General features: G+C 45.7%; 1 protein-coding gene across 2 annotated transcripts; it reads right to left on the reverse strand.

Annotated features, from left to right (window-relative positions):
- Positions 1-420: 420 nt before the first annotated feature.
- On the reverse strand, positions 421-23694 carry LOC104348278 (uncharacterized). 2 transcript variants are annotated; one of them, XM_086467953.1, is made up of 19 exons: positions 23601-23694; positions 22978-23095; positions 21505-21679; positions 20795-20906; positions 19701-19807; positions 18751-18877; positions 18073-18193; positions 17717-17802; positions 16504-16628; positions 15180-15239; positions 10439-10505; positions 9193-9287; positions 7401-7529; positions 5813-5927; positions 4883-5020; positions 4373-4377; positions 4026-4190; positions 3516-3604; positions 421-616 (listed from the first exon to the last, which is right to left on the reverse strand). In XM_086467953.1, exons 1-19 carry the CDS (start codon positions 23692-23694, stop codon positions 421-423), a joined length of 2124 nt encoding a protein of 707 aa, XP_086324079.1. The 2 variants fall into 2 exon arrangements, with proteins under 2 accessions (XP_086324079.1, XP_009951835.2); XM_009953533.2 differs by lacking the exon at positions 4373-4377 and having other exon boundaries at positions 4026-4192; positions 22981-23095; positions 23601-23685.
- Positions 23695-25042: the final 1348 nt, after the last annotated feature.

The raw sequence follows: 25042 nt of genomic DNA on the forward strand, positions 1-25042 counted from the left end.
AACCAGCTTTTCTTTACAAAGAAGAAGTTCCCTGAGCTGGGGCCTCCTTCCCTGAGTATTTACTCAAGACCAAAACAGAGGAGTGTTCCCATTGGACAGGGGAGGTGTGAGATATACTATTAACAGGCAGTAGACAGAAGAACCAAGCTGTGGTTGCTGTAACCCACCAAATTAAAAAAATAATAAAATAAAAAAGGAGAGGAAATACCAGCAGACAAACATGAATGTGAACAGTGCAACACAAGTTGTCACCAAATGCATTCCACTGACACGTCACCTCCCAAAAGATAGGTGCACCAAAAGTCTAAGTCCTCTGGTCAGCAGCCAGCTTTTGAGCTCAAAGCTCAAAACACTGCCCCGTTCCTGGAAACAGCAATGCTGGGAGTGCAAGGAGGTGATGGATGAGAAAGCCATGGTGCTCTAGTCCATCTTCCATGCCTTCACCTCTGGCCAGCTCCTGCTCTTGACTTGCTCCTGGCTGACACTGGAAATGCTGATTTCTGGGGAAACGGGCTCATAGGAACGGAGAGACAAGCTTGCAGCAAGCAGACCCATCCGGACACAGGTATCTGTGTCATGTTTAGCAAGCATCCCTGCAAGGATTCCTGCCATTAAGCTGCAGAGAGAAAGAAAGGCAGTTTTGAACACTGGGGGAACAGCTTTGATCTCGGGAACACGGCCGTTCGTTCATAAGAGCATTCATTTGGACCCAAACCAACACTTAGAGAAGCAGAATATGTCAGACAGGAGGGGTGAGGGTATAATGAAATGTTTTTGCTTTTTTACAATTATTTTAAAATTTGGAGTAACAAATAGTGCTATTTATTCGCATTTTATTTTCTTCTCATCTGAGTAGCTGAGGTACTTTCCCATTCCACACATTTTCTATTCTCCTCAGTTTTCCAGGTGAGGCAGAAGAAAAGAAAGGAGTGTAAGAAGGAAATAATCTATTTGTCCCTTGCTTTCTAATTATTTTGTCACTTCTCTGCTCCTTGTTGGTGCCTTGTTACATTCCCTAGTGTCCCCAAAGGGGTGGGTGGGAAGAGTGGTGATGTTTCCATATGTATATAAGAGGGGCAACAGACACAGCTGGAAAAATATGTCCAAAGCTGAAATGAGATTGTAGATTCAGATTTTTGTAAACTTTCACTGTGGTTTTCCATATGAGATTTCCCAGTAAAAATGACATGAGTGCTTGGAACAATAGCAGTCACCCACAGGTCCTCATAGGGCAGCAAGGAGGCCGTCAGGAGAAGGGTGTGACTTTGCCACCTGCCTGGCTTGCAGGGAAAGGGTCTGTTGAGGCATGGCTACGTGCAGGGTACTGTTCATGATTGACTGGGAACAACCACTGTTTATTCATATCTAAATACAGTAAAGGTGCTCAGAAGCTGGGGAAGGACAAAGAAGAAGCGAAAGAGAAGGGAGAAGATAATGACATTTGAGAAGAAGAAGCAAGGACAGGAAAATGTGACGGCAGGGAGGATTAATGAGCAAATCTATGGGGAAGGGGAAAAGTTGGCTTTTTTTGTGTGTGCTCTGATTACCTCAACATCTTTTTGTCCGTAACAAAGGCACAGAAGATTATGATTTCCATAAACCGTTCAATCTCTCAACAGCTCCAGAAGTTCAGAGTAAATATTTGGGGGAGCATCCCCTAGCGATGCCGTGTGCAGGCACGCGGTGTTATGTTGCCACGGCAGCCAGGTGCAAGGAGCCAACAGCCGCTGCTCCCTGCACACACGCACGGCTCCTTGGGCAGCGTCTCGGGGGCTGTAGGAGAGCTGCAGGGTTGAAGCCAGGCGTGAGGTGCCCCGCACCACTATTTCTGGGTGCACAGTGTCCCCTGACTAGTGCTTCAAAAGCGCGAGGGTTCACGGGGGGCTGAGCTGTGAACGTGTTATAGCCCTGGGTCATACCCTGCTGCAGAGTCCCTTGAAAGTGCCAACAGGCTGGGCTTGGGCAGCTTTACCAGTTTATACGCTGTGGAGATGGCACTGTAATGTCCTGCATTTCCAGCCTGTTTTGGCACTCTTACTCTGTAGAACAGGGATTTCTGCACTCAGTGGAGCAGCTGAGGTTACCAGGAATGAAAACCCTGGACAAACACAAGGACTATGAAAATTCCCACGTGGACCTGGGGACTCTGGGGAATAGGATTTCCAGCCCAATATTACTTCAGGAATGGGAGCAGTAATGGGCTCCTAGCTTTCAGACAGCTTTGGAAGGAAAAACACACTTCAAGTACTCCTGTGTAACTCAGTGGAGGTGTTTGGCAGTAGCACACTTTATCTCACCTTTGGTCTTCCCTTAAATTAAGCTTTTAAAAAGGGAAAGGAAACCTAAAGAAGATGTTTAGTTCACATTAGCCTCTAAAAAAAATGGTCCTGCAGTAAGGAGTAGTTGTGTTCTGAGCAAACGGTACAGAGAGGAGGCTGTGTCCCTGGAGGGGCTGGCAGAGGTTGGGCACATCTGCCAGAAGCAGTGAGCAAAGCTGAGCTTTCCTTAGGACAGGCTGACCCCGCGAGGTTCCTCCCAGCCCCCATTCCTCTGCTGTTACACTTACTGCTCCAAACACCACTTCTTTGGAGAAGACCACCTTGCAGTTGCAGTCAGCTCATCTCAGAGGCAATTTGGGACACAAGGAATGTGTCCTGGTGTTAAGTGGGTTAACTAGCTTGTCAAGAAGTTATTGATTGAGCCTAACTCAAATATTGAGGACACCGTAAGTTTAAAAAAAAAAAAAAGACTTTTCATTCTGCCTACTCAGAAAAAAGAAGTGTTGCTATGTTGAGTTATTGATAGGTAAAAGTAGAAAAATAAGAGAAAATACATCGCATAGCCTGTTGGTCTATACCAAAGCAATGAAAGGATAGAATCAATTATTGCCATGTACGAAGCAAGAAGCAAAAAAACCTGACTACTAGATATAGTTTGACAAGTTAACAAGGAACATAATAAAATATTACTCTGACAGACTGAGAATTGATCAGTGGGGCTAGGAATAACACCTGTCATTTCCTATGTACAGCGTTGTGTGAACAGCTAGGCAAATCATACAGCAGACTCTTCTGAAGCTTGAGCTATTGCCAGAGGCAAATGCAGAACCTCATGAAATGCTTTTAAGGGCAATTTTAGCTAGAGTGGCAGTCCCACTTCCATTGGAGAAGTGTGGAAGTAAAGCAGTTAAGTAGTAAGACAGCTTTGATGTAAGGTGGTTTACTTTGCTTTTAGCAGCTCAGCCTGGACTAATTCAGAACTACTAGATTGCCATGAAAGGCTTGGATCTTAAAGAAATGCAAAACTAATAACGGCAAGACTGGCTTCCAAGGTGCTTAGGGGGACATTTTCAGCAAGCTTTGCAAGGAATCACAGTAACCAGTCCTCCTGTTCCTGTGTCCCTAGTGTCTAATCCTCAAGCAGCAGAATGTTGTTTGCCTTTGCAGAATTTCAAAGAAATACGATTACGGCCCTTCCACATTTAGGTGGAGAAGACAAAGTAGTGAGCCATATACCTGTCGCCAGCTCCCGAGACGTTGACTATCTCCTCGCTGCTGACGTGGATGGCGGGGTAGTGGGTGGCACAGAGGCTGGCAGCTCCAGTCTGTGGGGGCAGAGAATGGAAGTTAGTGAGAACTGCCCAAGCTGATAAGGCCCGATGTAGCTGATGCCATCCAGACCTGCACAGATGCCAGAAAAAAAAAGGCAATAATCTTTTTTCACACTTTGAAAGAGATCAGCGATTTAAATGAAGCTTCCTGAAAATGAAGCTTGCAGTCATGAATATTCACAGTAAGAACGTTTAAAACTGGCTGACTGTAAACACTGCTGCTAGGAGCCAGCAGTATATGGACAGACAACTTGATTTTCTTTCAGAGCAGAGTATTCCACCCCTCAAACACATACATTAGCCAGCAGTGATGCCATGTTTCCCAGGACTGCTGTCGTGCCACCAGAAATAGCAGTGGTGCTATAGGGTGCCAGAAAAGAGCGACTGAGAGCTCAGAGTTTGTTTGTGCCCTTACCTGTTCAGGGGCTCCTGGACGAAGCGAGATGCTCCCTCCCAGGCTCTTGCCACACAGGAGGACGCCGTGAGCGCCGAGGGTCACAACCACACAGCGCAGGTGGGCCAGCAAAGGGCGGGCCAGGGCCGTTGCAGCCTGGACAACATCCTCCAACCTGGATGGCAGCTCTTCAGAGAGTGGGGAGGAAAAACTGTGATACAACTTTAAAGGTCCTCAACTGGCCTTTTTATGGGCTGACAGCCTATTTATGAGCATGACTACTAATATTTATGAGCACTTTTGAAATGTGGTTGACACAATTTTTTTTCTTTATGTCATGGGAAACACGGAATTCTTCAATGTTAGACTTCCTCTGTATCTATATGGTACCTCTGCCCTATGCTGAGGAAACCACTCCTCATGGGACCAAACATATGTCTGCAGAGTTCAAAAAACTGTCCTGTAGCATGATTTCCTTGTCTTAATGCTGTTGGATCTCCACCTGCATGTGGTGGGGTGTTTCATTTCTGCAGAGGGTGGTACTGTTGGGACAGGTGCCCTTAGAGCGTCGTGCTTCAGAGTCATGTTTACAAACCAGAGATTGTTCCTGTTTAGCTGACGAAGTGAGGCAAATGGGATCTCTGGGTTTGAACAAGGAGCCATCTCAGCCCCACTGTGCTCACTGATAGATCATCTGTCTGGCCTGGGCTGTACAACCCACTCAGAGATGGCTGTAAGGTGGAAGACCTCAAGAGTGCTTATGAGTCCCCACTGTGTTACAACCCAATTTGCTTGAAATGGGGGCTGGAGTGGAAAATGCTCTTCTCCAGGATCTAGGTTATCTAAAAGTGTGATTGACCCTTCTGAGTATTCAATACCTGCTGGCAGAGGGTTCCCGAGGGTCCGATTTATCGCTCTTAGCTCTTGCAGATTGGGGGAAATGTATGTGAGCGCTTTCCAGCTGTCTGAGAGGAATGGCTTAGAGGCCTTGTTCTCATCTGTCGGCTCATAGCACACTTCAAAACAACATTGCAACTGGTTAGTTAATTAGTCAATTAGTGGTTCATTGCTACATCAGAGCAGGATGTAGGGTAGAAGGCTTAGTGTGATCTGCACAACTGGGGTTATACGTGTAATCTATTAGAAACTTAAATAGTATTTCCCCCATGCTTGGGACAAAGTCTCCCAAGGTTTCCTTTCTTGTGCTCAGCAATGAGACAGTTGCTTCTGGCTCTGGAGTGGTATCGTCAGACTTCAGTTTGTTACTCCTCTTAGCTGGTTTTGGAGCCTCTGCCAGGTTTCGAGAAGATTGCCTCCTTCTTCAGGATTTGCTTTTAAAATGAAGGCATAACTCCAAAGGCTTAGGAAGCCTTGTGAAGGGTCCCCAGCATACCAGGGGAGGGGGGGTAATGTATTTTATGGGAAGTGGAAGAGAAATCCTCTCAGAAGATGCTTTACCACTTATTCTGAGAAGCAAACTGTATTGCTGCTCGAACTGGCAGAAGCATACACATTTGCAAAGAGAGCAGCTCTCCCTGTTTTTCTGGCAGTGCCCAAGGGCTGTAGCACCTACACTAAAGGAAATGTGATTTAGCTGCAGAACGAGAAAAACTCAGAGAAAGCAGAAATGTTTCATCCATTTGAAATAGTGTAGCAGAGTACAGAAAGGAGTGCTGCATAACACAGCACGTCAGACAATAACTAGGTATCTCCAGCAAGCAGCAGTGGAGAGCGCTCAGGGTGTGCAGAGTGTCTTGGCACACACTATGTTAGGAGCTACAGGGCCAGGGCTGGTGAGTTCTCCTTACCTGCTAGCTGATGTTCTCTAGCTAGTTGGCAGACGTACTGAATAGTGGAAAGAGGCACATTTCCATCAATGCAAATTAGCGGGGCCTGGCACAGGTTCTCCTTGAACTGGGACACCTAGTGAAAATCCAGGACACAGAGTAGAGACAGCTTGAGTCAGCGCAGAGGGACAAAATGATTGCTATTCAGACTCGGGATGTAGGATTTTCACTCGTATTGCAGCAGGCATGAACCTAAAAAAGTGAGTCCCTAAAGGAAATGGCTATTTCCATTTGCCTCATCTCCTCCCCTTCTTCTCCTTCCCCTGCTCCCTGCCATCAAGAGTTGGACTCAACTGGCAGGGTCCCTCTGGATAGTTGCTGGTCCTCACTGGACCACTTTGGTACCCGTGGGTCAGTCAGAGACCTACAGGGAAAGGGAATGCTGCTATTTAATGCCACCACAGGATTCCCTGTGCTATGCCTGACTTGACTACGCCTTTGCTTGCTGCGCATGTCATTTAGATGTCCTCTGTGCTCAGTGCCTCCTAGAAAGGTTGTTCATCAAAGTATTTTACTCCCAGGTCCCACTGAATCTCGTAGGGATAGGGGACAGTGGAGCAGTACAGCGGGGAGCTGCCAGTCCCTCCTTTAGCTCTCTGAGGCTGCACGACCACTGCCTGAATGCCAGGCCAGGGCTATAGGCACTCGTGCAGCATCCCTCCCACATCTGTGGTAATCCTGGTGGAAAGAAGGGCTGCCAGAACACACTTTACAGCAGAAGATTGGTTCAGAGTTTCCTCTGGCCACAACTATTTTGTAAAGCTCAGGAGAATTAATCTGTCAGGTAAAGGTTTTTTGTGCTAAGGCTTGGGAGAGGCAGGGTGGGGATGGAAGTGGGAGCGATGACCATGTTTTTCCCTAGGAAGTCTCCACCTCATGGGGATCCCACTGGTAAGTAAATTGCACTTAACTTCCATGTCGCTGTCAGTCATGAAGCACAGGCTTTTGTTCTGTCGACAAAAGAACGAGTAGGGAAGGAGAGTGCAGTGATGGGGCTTTCACTGAATCAGTCCTTAATCACTGCTTCCATTAGCTCTGATGTTTTGAAGGTTTGGATGGCTGAGCAACAGTGCCTGTTGATACAACTCAGCATGTAGAAAAAATAGGGGTGGTAGGGAGGGGATGGAACAGGAAAACTTGCTTTAATCAGTGTTCTGTCCATTTTTTTTTATTATTTTTCCCTAAAGGGAGAAATGCTGTTTCTGCAAGTGGGCTGGATTTGTTGCTGGCTTTAAGGTGCCAAAAATTACAGGTTAGCTGGGACTAGTTAATGAAGAGGCTTCTAGCCTACACATCACGGATGATAGTAGTGGTGATGCTGTACGGAGCAGAAACAGAGAGAAGCTCCATCTGGGTCAGCAGCAACAGAGCGCTCTGGTAGCTTGCTGTGGTGCTATCTCAGTGGCCAATGTCCGGGGTTGACTTTCGGATTCCCCATGTTCCCTCCACACACCCACTCCCTCCTGGTACAGCTTCACCAGTTGCATTTTGTCACACGTCCATGCTCCTTCTCATAAGAAAAAGCTTACAAATCAGATGGTATGCATACATATCGCTCCGTTATCTGGTGGTGGATGTCCATATCTCCCAAGCCGATGCTGAGCTCCCCAGCACTAGTGATCACAGCGCAGTAAGTAGCTGTGCTCTTCCCCTCCAGCTGAAGGATGGCGCTCATGTCCTAAAGCAGGGCGAACAGTTATACATGGAGCATGTTTCTCTTCCCTGCCACACTCAGCTCATTCTTGCTCTGTGCCCACCTGATCGGTAGCCCAGCTTGCTGTTTTCCCTTCAACCTCCCTCCTCCCTTGAGATAAGCAACATTTCAGAGGTATCTCAGTCTAGACAGTGCTGGCAGATGGCTATTTTTTAGTATTTGCAACGCAACAAATGCCACAGGTTAAAGAATTCATTTAGTAAATGAGAGTGACAGGTCTCTGCCGTGCAGTTACATAGATTGTGTCTCTGTCCTAACAGAAGAGTGGTCTGCAGCCTTCCCTGCTCCAGCCATCCATTCCCATAGCTTGTGTGACATTTCGGTGGCCTGCCGACATGCTGGCATGTCATGGTAGCACGCTTCAGCTAGCGGTTACGTTAGCCACCCCAGTGACTGCACAGCCTGATTTTGAGGGCAGCCTTGGAGCCGATCTTACAGTAGTGTCACAGACATAGCTATGAGGTGTCCTTCCTCTGTGGGTCTTCTGAACGATCTGCCTGGAGAACCCAGGGAATTTCTTGGAATATACATGTGGATGGAGAAATGCATCTGCCCCAGTAGTTCACAGGGAAGTTGGAGGTTTTAAGGAAAGGCTCCTTTCCAACACTAGTGGTGACGTGTTTTTTTACAGGCAAGGATAGCTTGGTGGCTGGCCAGCAAGTCCATCTTCCCTTAGGGCACTGCTCACTTTGATGACACAAACTGTGCTGGGTAGAGGAGGGATTATAGACCTGGCACTATAAACTTTTACAAACCAAAAAAGAGTTCATGTTCTTATTGCTTCATTTACTGAATTGCTCAGGTAGCCAGAACAGAGGCCCCACGTGCTCTCTTTGGCTACCAGGGCCCTGAGGGCACTAACAGGCCTGAGGGCATCATGAACAGTACCCTGCACGTAGCCATGCCTCAACAGACCCTTTCCCTGACCAGCCTCACCTGGGGGCTCCACTCACACCCCTGGCTTGTCTTCAGGCCTGCCTCTTTATCTTGGAGGTGCCTGGTGGCCCAGGTTAAGGTTGCTCTCCTGGCTTTCTCTTCTCCCTGCAGGGTGATGATGCTCTGCCTTGCTGCCCATGATAGGCTCCTGCTGCTCCTGCCTCCCTGACCTCGGTGGACAAGCTGCTGCTTAAGTCAGGTATTCCTCTGGTGCACGGTTAGGGGTGTCTGCAGCTATGTGGAGGACCCTACTCCTCTGAAACTGGGAGGTGTCCAGTCTGGGCTCACATTTCCAGGTTTTCTCTGTCTTATGCTTTATCCAAACCAGGTTGATTTTGGCATGGCTTTGTCTGTCCTCAGGGTCAGGGTTTACATATTTCTGGCTGTGTTTAGGCCTTACTAGTATTTTTCATGGTTCCTTCTGATTTATCTCTTTCTCCTTCAAGCACCACTCCCTGGGGCTGAATTCAGACCTCACGGTTCAGGCTCCAAATGGTACATACATCTAGCCTGTGTTTTGAGGGGTGGCTCCTTGCCTTCTAATTGTTTGTATCTAAAGGAGCATTAGATTATTCCTACCCTTAGCCTGATGGAAGGTGGCTTTTATGTCTGCCAGGGTTGAGAAGAATTTTTTCCTTTATGTAGCATCATCACTTCCATGCTTCTGAGGTGCCACTGCTGTGCAACGTACCATGTGGTGACAGTAGCGCAGGATGGACTCTGAATGTTCATCCTTCCCCACAGCTGATAAAAAGAGAGGAGTCTGTCCAAGACGGCTTAAGCAGTCTAAAAAGCAAATGGAAACAAAAGATATTAATAAATCCCTCAGAGTACTGTGAACACAGTGACAGCCTGTGCAGGATGAGTGTCTGTAGGAAAGCCCCCTCTTGGAAAACCTAATGCCCATCAATTCTTGTCTAGAAGGATGTTCAAGATGAAATTCAGCCCCAGCTGCTGCAAATGACTGGCTGGGGTTGAGTGGGGCTATCTATGTCTGCCTGCTGCACCGGCACTCTGAGTTCTCTGGAATTTTTGGAATGTTGGAGAGTGGAGGAAAAAAGGGGGAAGAAAATTCTGCACTTTGCTGGCATCGTCTCCTTTACCATCACAGGCATGTGGGCTTTCCCACATTGCTTCTGAGCACGGCCTTTCCTGCTGTTCGCCTTCCCACACTGCTGTTTCCCCCCCCATGCTGGAACCACTGAATCTGAATGGATTCTCAGGAAACCCTTCCTACTCTCCCTTCAAGTTACCACAAACTATACCTCAGTGGGTAGCATGGGTGGCACTTTTTTTCCCCCTTCAAGCTTCTCCATATGTGATCTGAAGTGATAGTAGATTTCTGTTAGGAAGATTTGGGAAAGGTCAAAACCCCAGAATAATCCTTAAATAGTTTTGTAATCTGCCCCTGTTGATTTCAATACCCGAACACTGGTCTGCATCTGCCTGTGGTGGAGCACCATGTACGGGATGATCCTTTCCCTTTGCCTGCGGCTGTAGCCCTTTCTCTTCTTCCTGTACCCCAGTTCCTCTTTTCCATGGCACATGGGTGATCATCTTTGAATAAGTTTATTCCTTTCAAATTCTTGCTCAAAACATCCTTCTATGGCAACTATAAGCTGGCATTAATTCAATGCTGAGGGCCAGCCTGTTCAGTAGTCATTGGAGATCACAGATGTTTATTTAACTTTGATTTGGGGTCACTGTGCTATATGCTAGTTAACTTCATATTTGTGGGTCTTTCTTTTCCTGATCCCAGCTCCCTCCCCTCTTATTTCTTGGAATGGCCCCGTCTTTTTCCAGGCAGTCTGCCGACCAGCATATTGCCTAATGTGTCCCAGGTCTTAACAGCATTCAAGAGCTCGTGCTGTTGAAGGAATATCAAAGGACAAATCACAGCTGGCGTGCACCCACAAGCAAACCCAAGCACTAGGCACCTGCCAAGTTTCTTCCAACGCCGCCAAAGGTTCGTTTCACTCTTCCAGCATTTGTTTGCCCACCGCCCTGGAAGAATAAATTGTTAATTGGCAAAACTGGGAGGGCTGCTTGGCATAGATGCTACATCCCCATTAACATGTGATGTGAAGTTGATGTTGCTGAAACGTAGGTCAGGAATTAGAGGGAGCAGAAAGCATCTAGCTACCAAATTGAGGGAAATACAAACTTCTACAGCCACCTACAGTCTTCAGCCTTGATGACAAATGTCCACTTCCTAGAATGGGAGATCTGCTTGATGTCCCTGTGCATTGCTATTTTGGTCTTATTTGCTAAGAGATCTCTTGGAGCAACACTAGCAAGCGTTCCAGTTGATACGAGCAGCCCTCTGAACTTACCTGCTCACAACAGTGCTGGCCTTCCAGAGATATTGATCCAGATGTGATGGACTCTGCAGCTGCCTTCCAGGACACTTAGCTCCCCCCTTAAGGTTTGGGGTTTTATTTACTTATTTATTTTCCTCTTTGAAGGTAAACAGTATTTGTTACCTTTGCCTGTACTGCCTCTGTACTTTACTTGTGGAAGGATCTGTATCAGTGTCTGAATACTTTTTCACTCACCCTTCTCTGCTGAAACACCTCCCTCATCAAAAATGCCCTTTCTTCACCTGTGTCATTATCAACTTCTCTTTTTCTCTTGCCTTCCATTCCTCTGTCCATCTGCCAGTCTGTCACAAACAGCCAGATTGTCAGAACACAGGCAATCCCTCACCCGTCTTCTCCTCCTTCTAATCTTCTGCCAGAAGAATTACATCAGTAAGTGCTCAGATCAGCTTGGGCTCCATCTGACTATCAAATGGTTTTAAAGCTCTTGCTTCATAAAATCCTGAAACATACTTTCCATTTCTGAAGACAGCTTGCCACTGGCGGTCATAATGATCTTCACAGTTCTGGATAATTTGGAGCTTTCAGGAGTATCTGGAGTGGAGCATTAGGGTGGCAAGCACTGAAGCATGTGCATGCCCATATCCAGCAGCTCCTGGCCCAGATTCTCTCTGCCCCATGTTAGCCCAGGTGCACCAGAATACCTCTGCACATACACGTTTTTCTTGCTTGTAAACACTGCTATATATCCTAAACAAGTAAAAGTATTGCCATCTCACAGTAAGAAATAGTCTGCCTCCAATCCATCGCTGGTTTTGGGCATTCTCAAAACTCATATGAAGCTCCCCAAGGAAACCTCTTCCCCTGTGCAAAGCTGCACATCAGTCCTTTGCACACAATGCTGCCTTCTGCATCCAGCCCTATGACTGTAAGAGCTGCCCTTGCATCTAAATATGCTTTTTTATTACTCTCTTCTGACGACCAGGCCGTTCTTGTTTACCCTGACTCTCACCAGTTCTGTAGTCTGTAAGACTTAGTCCTAATTCCTGATGCCTTTGCTTTTCTGTCTGGCAGTTCTCCAAGCCCTGAACTGCTCAGACCACCTGAGTGGAACTGCCTGATTACAAGCAACCTATGATCTCTGTCCATCTTTCCACTATTTGTCATTCCTCACTAACCCGAATTCCCCTCCATTACATTTGCTCATGCTCCCTGGGAATTGATGCTGGTACTGCCAGGAATGAGGATATTTCCATCTGCAACTGTCTTCTGTTGAGTGGTGCAGGTTTTGAAAGCACGGAGCTTGTCTGTTTTAACTCTGAATCACAGAATCATAGAATGTTTTGGGTGGGAAGGGACCTTAAAGACCATCTAGTTCCAACCCCCCTGCCACAGGCAGGGACACCTTCCACTAGACCAGGTTGCTCAAAGCCCCATCCAACCTGGCCTTGAACACTGTCAGGGAGGGGGCAGCCACAGCTGCTCTGGGCAACCTGTGCCAGTGCCTCACCACCCCTCTTTCATTTTGCAACCATTAACCCTCACCCCATCACTACCCTTCCTGATCAAGAGTCCCTCCCCACCTTTCCTGCAGGCCCCCTGCAGGTGCTGAAAGGCCTCTCTAAGCTCTCCCCGGAGCCTTCTCTCCCAGGCTGAACAACCCCAACTCTCTCAGCCTGTCCTCACAGGGGAGGTGCTCCAGCCCCCTGAGCATCTTCATGGCCCTCCTCTAGACCTGCTCGAGCAGGTCCATATCTCTCTTATGCTGAGAGCCCCAGAGCTGGATGCCGTACTCCAGGTTGGGGAGTGAAGCTCACTATCCAAAATAGAGGCAGCTAAAAAAAAAAAAACCAAACAAAAAAACAAAACAAACAAACCCCAACCCACTCCAAAGTAAAGGCAAGGATGCTTGTTTAGGCAAGTCAAACAACATGGCTTTAAACACTGGCCCCTATTTCAATATTAAAAGAAAGTACTAACTGCCATCAGTAATGACCACAAACTACTTTATGCAGTTCCACTATCTGTTTTTCAAAACTGATGCCTGCAGGAATGCTGAAAATACTGATGGCCTCCTTTCATTGTCTGGCATGATGATCTTCCCTTTTAGTCCCCTGAACACCCAAGGCAGAGTTTCAGGGTTTTTTTTTTAAAGCCAAGACTTGTACTAACATCAGATGTACCAGCCACGCACTCAGGGACCCAGCTGTTGTAAACCCCACAGGACCTCAAAGAAATGAAGATGCTAAATATCTCTTTAAAGTAGCAGGTGGGTGCAGTGAGAGAGAAACTATCCGCCTGCTTTTGAAGGAAAAAAAAATGACTGGCTCTCCTTGTACCTTGCCAGTTCAGCTGATAACTCCGAGCGGTACGTGGGTATCTTTTCTGCATTGTGTTCAGGTGGGGCTGGCTGAGATGAAAGAATTTAGATGAAAATGGTCTTGGTGAGGTGATGTGAAATAAGACTGGGCTGATGCTTTCTGGCAATGTTTCAGAGAACTGAGAGAGTCTCTAGGACCTTCTTCCTAAGGGTCCTAAGAGGTTTGAATTCCTAATGCAAAATTAGACCCTGCCCAACTTCTGGATATCCTGAGAGAGTTATAACCATAACGCTTCTTCCAGCACCTTTCTCTGAGCAAGACCATGCATCCTTCTCTGCAGGTCAGCGAGTCACTTATAAAGCATTTTGCTTCTGGGTAGCGTTGAAAGCCATATGGGAATTACAGCCATAACAGAATATAGCTATTTTCTTGCTGAGACAGCATGAGGTGTGAGTGATACTCCAGTGCTCTGCAACAAACCCAGCACATGTAAAGGCGGGACCTGCTAGATGCTGAGTGCTTTGAAAAAATCTCTTTAAAAGCTGAAACAAAGCAATGTTGTTGAGAGTGCCTTTTCCTCTGTGCCGAACCGCAGCAGCTGCCAGCAGGAATGTTTTGGCTGTCAGTTCCCGAGCCCTCCTCCAGCTTGGCATGTGAGTAGCTGCCACAACAGACCATCAGCTCTAGGGCTTGTTGCTATACAGAAGGGCAGCTAATGCCTCACTTTTTCGTGCAACATTAAAATCTCTTTTTTTTTTTTTTTTTCTTTTTTCCACCCATCAGCTGTTCTCAGCAAGGCCTATAGCTGCCCTTGGCCCCTCACCATGCCATGGGTGGTCCAGGGATCTGCGCTCACGTCTGACACCAAGGGGTGGCTGCCCACCCTTGGATACAGCTTAGCTCCTTGTCCTGACATCTGGGTGTGGGGTATGTATGTTATCAGTCAGATCACAGCTGAAGCAGTTGAACTTTTGGTTTTGCAAGCTTTCATAGCTGATGCCACAGCATGGATCACCCTTGACCATTATAATACTGGTTGGCCTCTGCTTCTGTATCGTTGAATAGCCAACTTCCTTAAGGATAGCTTCCCCAGCACATCTTTCCCTATCAGACTGAGAGGTCTTCACAGACTGCCCCACATGACAGCAGGAGTTTCCTGCCTCAGCATTCAGCATAGAGTAATTTGAGACACCAAACAACTTTCGAGCAAGCTTTACCACCTCAATCTGTAATACTCCGTATAGCTCAACAAAAATTGTGTAGGTCATGCAAATGGCTGTCATTTGCACGGGGAAGTCCCAGGTCTGTTCCACTTCAGCTTGTTGGTTGTTTCTTGGTCAAACCAAATTGAGACGGAGAGAGTCTGCTAACATTTAAAATGTTCTATTTTTTTTAAAGCAATCTTCTTCTTTTTTTTTCTTTTTTTTTTTTAATGACTCAAATCCTTTATGACTGAGGAAGTTGAGTCTCTTGTTTAGCTGTAACTGTGTCAGTACTACTTTTCTCAAAAGTTTCTTACCACTGTGGATACTCTGCTAGCTCTTACCTGGGGAATTCCTTTCTGTGGGGTCTGTCCTTAAAGGTTGTCATAGTACAGTGAGGGTCTTTACCCATTGCTTCTAGATCTTTGTAGATGTGTTTCAAGAGTGTCCTGGGCAGCTCTTCTGCTAAAAGAGGCCTTTGGGTTTATGGCATCAGAGAATAACCCCAAGGTACCCTAATGTACACTGTAGAGGCCAGACTCATATGTGGAGATTGTCAGGATCATACATTGTTCTGTCCCTGTCTTGAGTGGTTAGGGATAGTGACTTTCAGCACAGGAACAGAGTAAGTCAGTATGTATCGCCTCATTGCCTACCTAGACAACACAATAAATATGCAGCACTACACCTCCCAGGTTTGTGGATGTGTGTGCATACAGACGTGTGGATATAATGCACGGATACCACCCTCCCCTTCACCCTTTCTTTGACTTGGCTCTCCTGTAAAAGTAGCTGGAAACGGCAGTGGTGTTAAGAAAACTGCTATAGATACAGTACCAGGATGACAGGGTTCTGCGCCTTGGCTATAAAGTCAACGTTGATACCTCCAATCACCACCTTTAAGAGGGAAGAAAGAGGTAAAAAGTGGTTGGAAGGACTTGAGAAAAAAGTTTCCAAATCTTCTTTCCTTTTCCTAGTCACTTTTCCCACCCTCTTGAAAGCTGTCATCTAATTTACAGTGTGAAGGCCTGTGCTTATTTTGGATGGCTAGACACAGGTCTGTACAATCCTGATTAGAAAGAATTGATACTTCTTCTATATGATGCTTTCTGAATTATGCCTGCTTATAGCCAGCCCCAGCATGACAGGTGAGATGTCATTGTGTACACATACAGGTGCTGGTGGTTTCTCTGTGTGGTGATAGAGTAATATAAGAAGTTGCGTGGGTCCGGTTATGTTGGTGCCCTTGAAGCCATCTCTCTTGGGACAATTTTTGACATACCAAATCTCAGAAGCATTCAAGCACTGCTGTGTAAAAGAGCAAAGAAAATGGGAAAAAGTGGGCAGAAAAAGGCAGTCGTTCCTTGCAAGCTCCCAGGAGAAACTGCTGTACCCAGTGAAGCTTTACGGATCACTGTCTTACAAAGCCAGGAAAAGCAATACTGCTCCGCAAACAGGGAGTTTCCAGATTCTTTGGGTTCATACAGCTGGTTTTTTTCTCGTTTCATCAAATGCTGGGTTATTGCCTCTGGAGTCACTGCCTCCTTTTGTGTTGACAAATCATATTGCAAATGGGGTTTAGAAAATTTTTTGGCTCTCTAAAGACCACCTGAAATAGGTTTCCTGTAAATTATGTGGCACACACGAAATCCAAGAGAGTGAATAGAGTATTAGGTTTATAATGGATATTGTTTGGGATATGCTGCACCTCTTGTAACTTTGGCAATCATGAGCAGGAAGCCAACAAAAAGAGATATTTATAAAATGTGTATGGCTCAGCAGCTCAAAATATCTCCTTCCACCATCTTCCAGGCCTACTCCTGTAGTCACAGGCTCCCTGGCACTGAGAGCAATGCAGTTGAAGTTGCATGTAAGGGCACAGTAAAGGTGAAAAGGTGATTAAAGTTTTAATGGATTTGATGGTCTGAGACTTAATGGGATTAGGCCACTGTCAGTGTTTATTCCCTGTAAATGTGGATAGGGGGAGGCAGAGAGGATGTTTATCTGAGAAGAATAAAAAATACTAAAGAGAGAATGTTTGCCAGCATGAAGCAGAACGATTAGTCTCTGGCTGAGTCACCTTTTAGTTCTGGGAATAGATATAAATTTGACCTGTGGTGTCAGCAAAGAGGCATTATATGGAGGGCAGAAGGGGACTCACTGGCTGAGGAGGGGTTGTGTCCTCTCGCCGAGGCAGGTTCCCCTTCCTTCTGGCTTTCTGCAGTTTGCTCAGGGCCACTGCAATGCAGCTGCCCACTCTGGCGTTGTTCTGGATCAGAGCAAGGTCTGTTTGGCATTTCTTTGAGGAAAAGAAAAAATACCAGCAAGATCGATTTGTCAGAAGCCTATGTAGGAACCGCATAGAGGGAGAAAGCAGAAAATACATGTTGTGGGGCTTGATAGATTCAATTCCCCTATACCATAATCCTTTGGGGGCACATATACTGGGCTACAATACTGTATGAACACCCTGAATTTTTAAATTTTTCACTTTCCTCCCCCTGTGTCCACAGAGAGGAAACCTGTCACCTCCATTTGACAGATAGGGAACAGAAGCAGAGGCTTCACAGAGAAGAAAGAAGGTGAAGTGTTTAAACTAGAGCCAAGAATCTAAAAACCTCAGAGGATCTTGGCCAGCTTTTCCAGAAAGAGATGCCTACTGAGATTTTTGCCAAGTCTCTTTAAGCAATTTTTTTAAATTATTTTTTTTTTAGCAATTTCACTGGAAGCAGAGTATCAGAGGCTTTGAAAGCCCCACTTTGTGGGTGCATACAGCTTGAATATCCAAAAATGCCTTACCAATCTGCCCTGACTGCCCAGGTCTCCTAGAGGGCTGGCAGCAGAGCCTAGATGTGAAGCCAGCCTCTGAGACCCTACACGGGCATCCCAGCCAGTAGATCTGCTTTTCTCTTGCCTATGCAAGAGGATTGCTGCTCACCCAGGGGTGTTTTCCTTCCAAGCTTCTCCTGCTCTGCACCTGCATGAAGAGTTGGATAAGGCAGTGTGATGTACAGTGCAGTGCTGTGGGAAGCCCAGGTACTTCCCGGTGTGCAAGCCAACCATGGACAATAGCGTCCTGAGACTCCACCATGGAGCAGGCAAGGTTGGGGATTGGATGTGCAGGACCTCTTTGGGCTCTAGACTATCTGCTGTCTGTGCTGCCCTCCAATTTTAAATGCAAAACTGCATGAGGACAGTAAGGGTGCTCCTGAAAAAGCAGGATGCAGTCACTAAGATCTCATCTGTTTGCAGATACAGAAGCGTTTGCCTCTTGCTAGACTGTCAGTAAAGTGACAGCATTTTCCACTAAGCATTATCAGAAGACATATGAAGTATGCTGTAACACTTTTTTCCCCCATTCAGTAAAAGGATACTGGAGTCCAGCGATTTCCCACCAGTTAACTCATTGAGCTTCTGTAGCATAAAAGGGGTCAGTTCTTTGCCTGTGATCCCTTTGGACCTGCAAATGTAAAGAAAATGCCTGCAGATGAGAAGGGTTGGGCTGAAACAGCATCTGCTGCTAGCAGATAATTTACCTCCATAACCACATACCATAAAATGTCCTGTAAACAAGCTTCAGGTTAGATTAAACTACAGTTGAAAGCATGTTGTGGGCTTACCTGTGCCCAACATTAAGCTGTGCTACAGACCCTGCAGCAGTGTCCCTGAAGTAATTTACTTTCCCAAGACCACTGGATGAGCAAAGGATGGGGCTGAAGTTGCTTCTCACCTGGCTTCGCTGAGAGCTTGCTGGATGGCCTCTTCGATGACCTGGCCTGAGGCAGCTCGGTCCTGGGGACAGGGCACTGCTATCAGCACCCCGCTGCTCAGGCCTAGCCTCAGAGCACTGTCTGGGAGAGGACAGGCAGATCATTAGTGGTTCTCCTTGGTTAAATCAAATGCTGAAGGAAAAGGACAGAGGACATTGTATGTGGGGTGAAGGAACCCACAGAGCTGGATCTCCTGTTCTTAGCTGACCCAAGGACAGGGTCTTTTCCAGCTACCAATCAATTTACATCTGCCTATTTCTTTTGAGTCTGTCTGTAAAATAGAAGGGGCAAAGAACTTTTTTTTTTTTTTTTAAGAAAACTGATTCTACTTCTAAAGGCCTGGAAGCCAGTTTTGTAAGCACATTACCGTATGTGTTCCCTCCACTTCACCAGAATGAACAAAACATGGTTGAGCATGCCAAGGTGGCTGCAGCTAGCTAAAAAAACTTGCTGTAAAGACTGAACTTCCCTGCTTCTTTATTTTTGAAGCACTGAAGCAGGAATGGGAGAGGTAGGATAGCTTATGTTTTGGGACAAACTCTTTTCCAAAGTTAAAAAAGCAAGTGCCTCATCCGAAGTGATTTTTGTCTCCCTCTTTTCCAGGGCCCTATGTGGGCCTGTCCATTCTGAGAACACACCGATGAGTTCAGCTGCCTCCTCTTCATCTCGGATGTGATATGGTGCCTGGAAGCCACTCTGGCACGAGAAGAAGGCTGGGAACTCCCTTGACTCTCCAAAGGCAGCCACGCAGACTCCCTGAGTCTCCTGTAGCAGTGGAGGTGAGACAAGCAGGTAATCGGTGGAGGGAAACTAAAGAACGGGGCTTTTTCCTTCTACCCAGCTAGAAACTGCCTTTCTGTAGCACAGGTTTTGGTTATTTTTATACATGCCATTCTATTCCATTCTATCACCAACATTTTTCAGAGCAAAGAGCCAGATGTGGTAACTGGTTAGACAGAATCTGTCTGACAGAGACACAGGAGACATGCACATCCTTTGCTTGTGCTCAGAGCTGATCAAAAGCCATGCAGCTGTCATTAGCACAATACTAAGTCCAACGTAACAACCCGTGATCCAACAATATGTCAAGAGCTGACAGGAATATAAATGAGATCTGTTTGCGATTGAGAAGTATTGACATTGGCTGTCACCTGAACCGCTGTCCCTGGTGGATTCCAACATACCAAACCTTAAAAAGTGACTCTACTGAAAATCGTCTTGATTCTCATTTTAATTCTGCTTTCATTTTAGTGTTTGATGGATATAGCTTGCCTGATACATCAATTCTGGATCCATCAATTTTCTCCCAGAAAAGCAAGTCTAAGGCCAGACAAACCGGGCATGGCTAGCGCTGCCTTTGGCCTCAGTTGGAATAGCTGCTGGAACAGCCCCTTGGGCATGAATAGATTTATGCTAGGGAGCAGCCTCGTACTTGTATAGCCCCAGGACTAGAGAACTGTAAATATGGCTTCATGTCGTCTCAACAGTCATTCTAAAAATCTTAGGCTTAATACCTGCCCCAACACCACTGGGCATTCTGTACAAAGTACATCATCTGCTTTTAGGCTCCCCAGCCCGTGCTACCTACCAGATATTCCAGCGTCCTGCCAATATCAAGAATAGACTTGACTCCTGCAGATACAACAGCAACTGGAGTTCGTCCTAGCTCTGTCAAGTCAGCACTCACATCCAGAGCTGTCAAGGGACAAGCAGCCGTTGTGTAGGTGATCCAAGTTGATGTGATCTGCCCTCTTAAAAAGCCATATCTGTGTGGGATGCTACTGCCTGCTTTTGTAACCTCTTAGATGCATAAACAAATACTACAGGTTTAGATTATGCCTTTAGGTGTTGAGACTGAAAGAGATACTGACAAAAAAGTCACATGGCTTAGGGCAGAGGTGCAGCCTTGCACTGTATCTCTTGGCTCTTTATCACATGATCACAATGATCAACAGCATGCAAAAATTTGGTAGAAAAGAAAGAAGAAGGTATTATACAGCAAGGGCAAAGTTCAAGGAGATGGAATACAATTTAAATAGATTTTGATTTTGGTATTGACATCACTGGCAAAAAAAAAAGTGCCACAGGAGCTTTGCTGACCTCAGGAAACTCCCTGGTCTGGAATTTGTATCACATCTGAAAGGGATGGCATCCAGCACAGCAATGCGCTTACGCTATGCTAGGAATATGTATTGCTAAGAAGAGAGAATGTACTTAAAGGTCACACTACACTGCCAAGGCTGGGCCATTTTCCACAGAGGAAAACACACTTCTAATATGGACCAGGCCTGAGTCTCTTGTGGTGAGTCTCTCCTTCTCCTCAGCTGAGAGAGAGTCAATAACAGCACTGTGCTTAGTAGCCAGTATCAGGTTATCCAGCCGTTACAAAGTGGGAGAGGCACAGTCAGCTCCTGTTGCACCAGCAAACAACATCCTTACAAAACCCATGTAAGCAAAGGATAAAGAGAAACCCCCACCCTCTTAACAACCGGCCAGTGCTCAAGAGGAATATTCTGAAGCTTCTGGAAAGGAGATATTGGGGAGAAAATAACCATAGCGTGGTCAAGAAGAATGATAACTTTACTCTTCTGAGCGGACAGTTACTGCAGGACAGATTGGGAAAAAGATGGAATTATGTAAAACAGTAGCAACAGAGAAAAGTAAATTTATTGATTTTCTTACTGTTTTCTCCTCCCCGATGGACACCTCCTATGCCACCCGTCACAAACACGGGGATTCCCGCTTTGTGTGCGACAATCATTGTTCCAGACACGGTAGTGCCCCCAGACAAGCCCTGTTGGGGGACAACCAGTCGCAGTCAGCACACAGGGTGGCCTGGAGAATACCACAGGCAGGCAGCTATGGTTGTGGTCTATCACACAGCAATGTCACCGAAGCCCGCTGTCACCAGCTGACAAGTGAAATTCTGATACAAATATTCTATTAGGCAAAACTGCAGAGGAATCGCTATCCCTGCTACGTAAGCTGTTCTTGCCCTGATGATAGCAAAGGCCTTTCCAGGGCTTTCCAACCAGAAGGCTTCAAGGGCAGCAAGGGTGACCTTAAGCACTGTGTGCATCACTCAGGTTGTGCTGTGTGTCACATAGTTTACATGTAATGTGATGATGTCTTATCAGGCCAAAAAGAATCTTCTTAGTCAAGTGCTCATTGCTTGCCAGCCAATCCATAAGGAATTTTCAGGAGCCCTATTTCATGGCTGCCATTCTCTTACTCTGTTGTATTTTGACCCTAGATAGGATCATGTTTGAGCTTACCAATATGGTAAGCTTACATGATATTTTCAAGAGTTTTAAAAGCCCCGCGGCTTGAAGCTGGAGAGCACTGTACTGTTGCTATAGAAAATACCAGAATAGAAAGTCTGCATATCATACCTGGCTGAGGACAAAAGGAAGATCTCTCCGGGACACTTTAACTACATTTTTACTGCTTGCCAAGAACTCCAGTTCCTCATCTGTGAGTCCCACATGGATTCGACCCCTTAAAATACCTACAGTGGCTGGCACTGCTCCATTTGTTGTTACAATTTCTTCCACCTCTCTGGCCATGCTAGAATAAGATAAACACGACAACAATCACAAAACTAGTGAGGCAAACAATCAGACAAGAAAAGTGCCATGTTTGATGGCCATCATTCCTAGTTTCCAGTTTTACACAGTTCTTGGGATTTCAGCTAAATCCCTAATGGACTTCTTGGCAGAAGTCTTTGCACTTGATTTTGCAGAAGTGCAGATCTCCCATTTTCAGGACAGCAATGTCCAAGCCCTGTGCTTCGTTTTTGAGAAAAATCACTTGGTTTACAGGCAAATCTGGTTGTACAGCAGACTACCAAAAATAAGGTTCCTCTCAAAATAGGCCCTTTCTGTATCTAGTACCTGTTATTTCTCTGAGATCATAGAACTTCACAGGAACCCCAGGTAATTCAAGCTCTGCTCAAATGACTGGGATATATTTTTCACAATACAGGCCGTTAGATATAGAGTAACAACAGTGCAATAAGCTGCAGCCTGAGGGTACTCCAGGGCTGCAGACTAGGTCTTTCTAAGCTTTGCAGGTTTTATACTTGATCATTTGTACACTATCCTTTTTAAAAGCAGCTTCTTCTCCCTTTCTGAGCTATCTCTACATACGCTAGGCAAACTTTAATTACTGAAAATACCTCCTTCCCAAAACCAAATTTTTAGAGCTTCATTCTAAGACAGAATGTCCGGCAGAATAACAGCCAGGTAAAAAAGCAAGATGTAAAATCAATACCAAAACCTTCCTGTGCTTTCTGGAAGCAAGGATGGAGAGGGAAGTGCAATGATTTCCGGCACTGTAACTCAGTGAAACACAACTCTACTGAACATCAATAAATAAAGGGTAGAGGCGTGGGGTTTTTTATGCAGGGCACAGAAGGCAGCGAGGGACCAGCAGCTCTCACAGTAGCTGCTCTGAGTGGTGCTGAGAAACACACTTCACTATTGCGTTCCTGTCCTTTTTGCTTTACCAAAAGAGACTGCAGAGTGTTTTCAATGTCTGCACAAACTATGCAGCCAAAAATGCTGGTAGCTCTGTCTTAGAGCACGTGATGACACTATCTGCTGCCGCATTTTAAAGGAAACCAGAAATTTAAGGTGTTGGATAAGGAGATAAATAGGTACCCCATATGTGTCATATGGTTCTGCTCTCCGTAGAAGTCCAGATATAATCGGTTTACACCAAAGCTCGTATTCTGCATGCCTAGCAACCTGACGCTTCCATTTGCTCTCACAAGGGTTTTGGGTTGACCAAGAATACTGATACCGATCCACCAGTTATATGCCTCGTTCTTACAACTTTGTTGAATGAGTAACATCAAAATTCACCACCTCAGATTCTGAGGATAGGCCATGCCGTGCGTAATGATGGTGCTTTCCAAGGCTACAACTGGTCTCCCCTCTGTCAGGGCTTCCTGTACAGATGGCTGAATCTTGAAATAAGCACCTGAGGATAAACACAGAAAATTGAATTACTTGCAGCAACTACTGAGTGGTTTTATAGAAAGAAAATTGTCATCATCACAATAAATTTATTCCCCTCTTCAGCTGTTCTTTGGGGTGAATTCACAAATAACTTCATGAAGACTAAAGCTGTGTTTTATGTAAGTGAAATATTTGCAAAATATCTCTACTGTTAATACGAATAATAAACCTCTTCATCACTGAGTGCTCCTCTGCCACCATTTTTGCAGCTGGGTTGCCATTAGCTCTGTTAACATTACTTTAAATTAATGTTACTGTGAATAGAGGCCTGCAACCATGCCCAAAGAATGTTTTAAAAGAGAGGAAGCACCGAGGACACCATAGTAACTCAATACAGTATAAGACTATTGTGCACCAAGAATATTGCTCTTTTCTTTTCTCCCAGAACGCTGCCAGCAAGGTCCCTGTTGCATTCAGATGAGGAAAATGTTTTCCACCCAGGAACTGTTTCAGAATACACTACTCACCATGCAGAAATCTTCTCACCTGGGTGGTCCCACATGCCACAGTGGACACATGTTTTCGCAGGCTATAGGTTATCTTCCTAATCATCTTGTGCATACAGATGATCCTGAGATTAAAAAAGTATAATAAATAAAAGGGTAAAAATGAAAGGAGTAATTTAGCAACGACGTGACCATGTGAAGCTGAGCATATAATCTCTTGCCTTGATCTTAGAAGGTAAACAACGCTTGCCCAGGAGATTGCCTGGAGACTCCTGGTGTTTCAGGCATGAGCCAGGGTGTCAAACCAAAATGTTAAGCTGCAGAAATGGGAGTTGGAAGAGTTCGTCTGGCCCACTGTCAATGCTGGGCTGAAATTGTGGTGGAGCAGAGGAAAGGACGAGGAGTAACGAACTAGAGAGAAGCAGACAACCCTTTCATTTCCAAAGCTACTTGTTGCTCGTGATAAATTGCAGGCTCAGCTAATACCACCTCCAACCTGAAAGATCACAGGGAGAAACCTATAAGGCAGAGGAATGCTATAAAGCGATGAACCTCGTTTTTGCTGGTGTTTAGGAGGAAACAAGAAGTTCAGTAAAATAAATAAAGGAGCTGAGAACTGGTAAACCAGACTGTAACTACAAGAGGAAAGAGCAGCTTTCCATAGAGCTGGGAGTGCTTTATGTAGGTTCATTACATAAAGCCTTGGAAGCAGAGTGGCAATTCAGCCCCAGCAACAAACTCCAGAATCTGGTCTCTTAGCAACTCCTATTCACTTTAATTAAATTCATTTCCAAACAGAGAAAGAGGGGGAGAGAGTTGTAAAGGTTAAGAGACTGGTCTGGTCTGGGCCTTGGGGCAGTTTCACCCAATGCCTGGCTGCTTCACATATTTTCCCTGGGCATTTGGCCATATCCCTCAAGCCTTTCTGTTCCTCACTCCTTCAACAGGAAGAAAGGATTTCTTTCATCAGTCCTTTGTACCTACTGTTAATTTAGATGGCAAATTAATTAGAATACAGTACCATGTTCATGTTACACTTAGCAGAGCCTGGCTCTGATCTCAGCACAGTGTGTGGCACTACAGCTATCCAGAAAAGGCTTACACCAAGGAAGAGTATTTTTGCCCCGTTCTAAAGACTGTCCTCTGTTATACAGGACAGCTTGGGCTGTGTAATGCAAGAAAAGAGGAATTGGTTCAGCTAGACATAATACACACCTGACTGAAACAGTAAGGTTTTCCACTTTACAAATCTTTTTTAAGGACAAGAAACTTAAGTTTATGGAATCATATCATGACACAAGTGGCAAAAGCTCTTACTCCATGCTTACGCCCTCTCCCTGTGCTAAGCTCAGCAGCCAGCAGTTCATGCAAATGTTCTGGTATTGCTCTCTGTGTGTGAGTGTACACACCCCTCGCTTTCCAGGGTAAAGTCAGCTTTGGAATAAATTCATTAAGCCAACAAG

Source organism: Leptosomus discolor, chromosome 1 (genome assembly GCF_034619465.1).
Source record: "Leptosomus discolor isolate bLepDis1 chromosome 1, bLepDis1.hap2, whole genome shotgun sequence".
Lineage (NCBI taxonomy): Eukaryota > Metazoa > Chordata > Aves > Leptosomiformes > Leptosomidae > Leptosomus > Leptosomus discolor.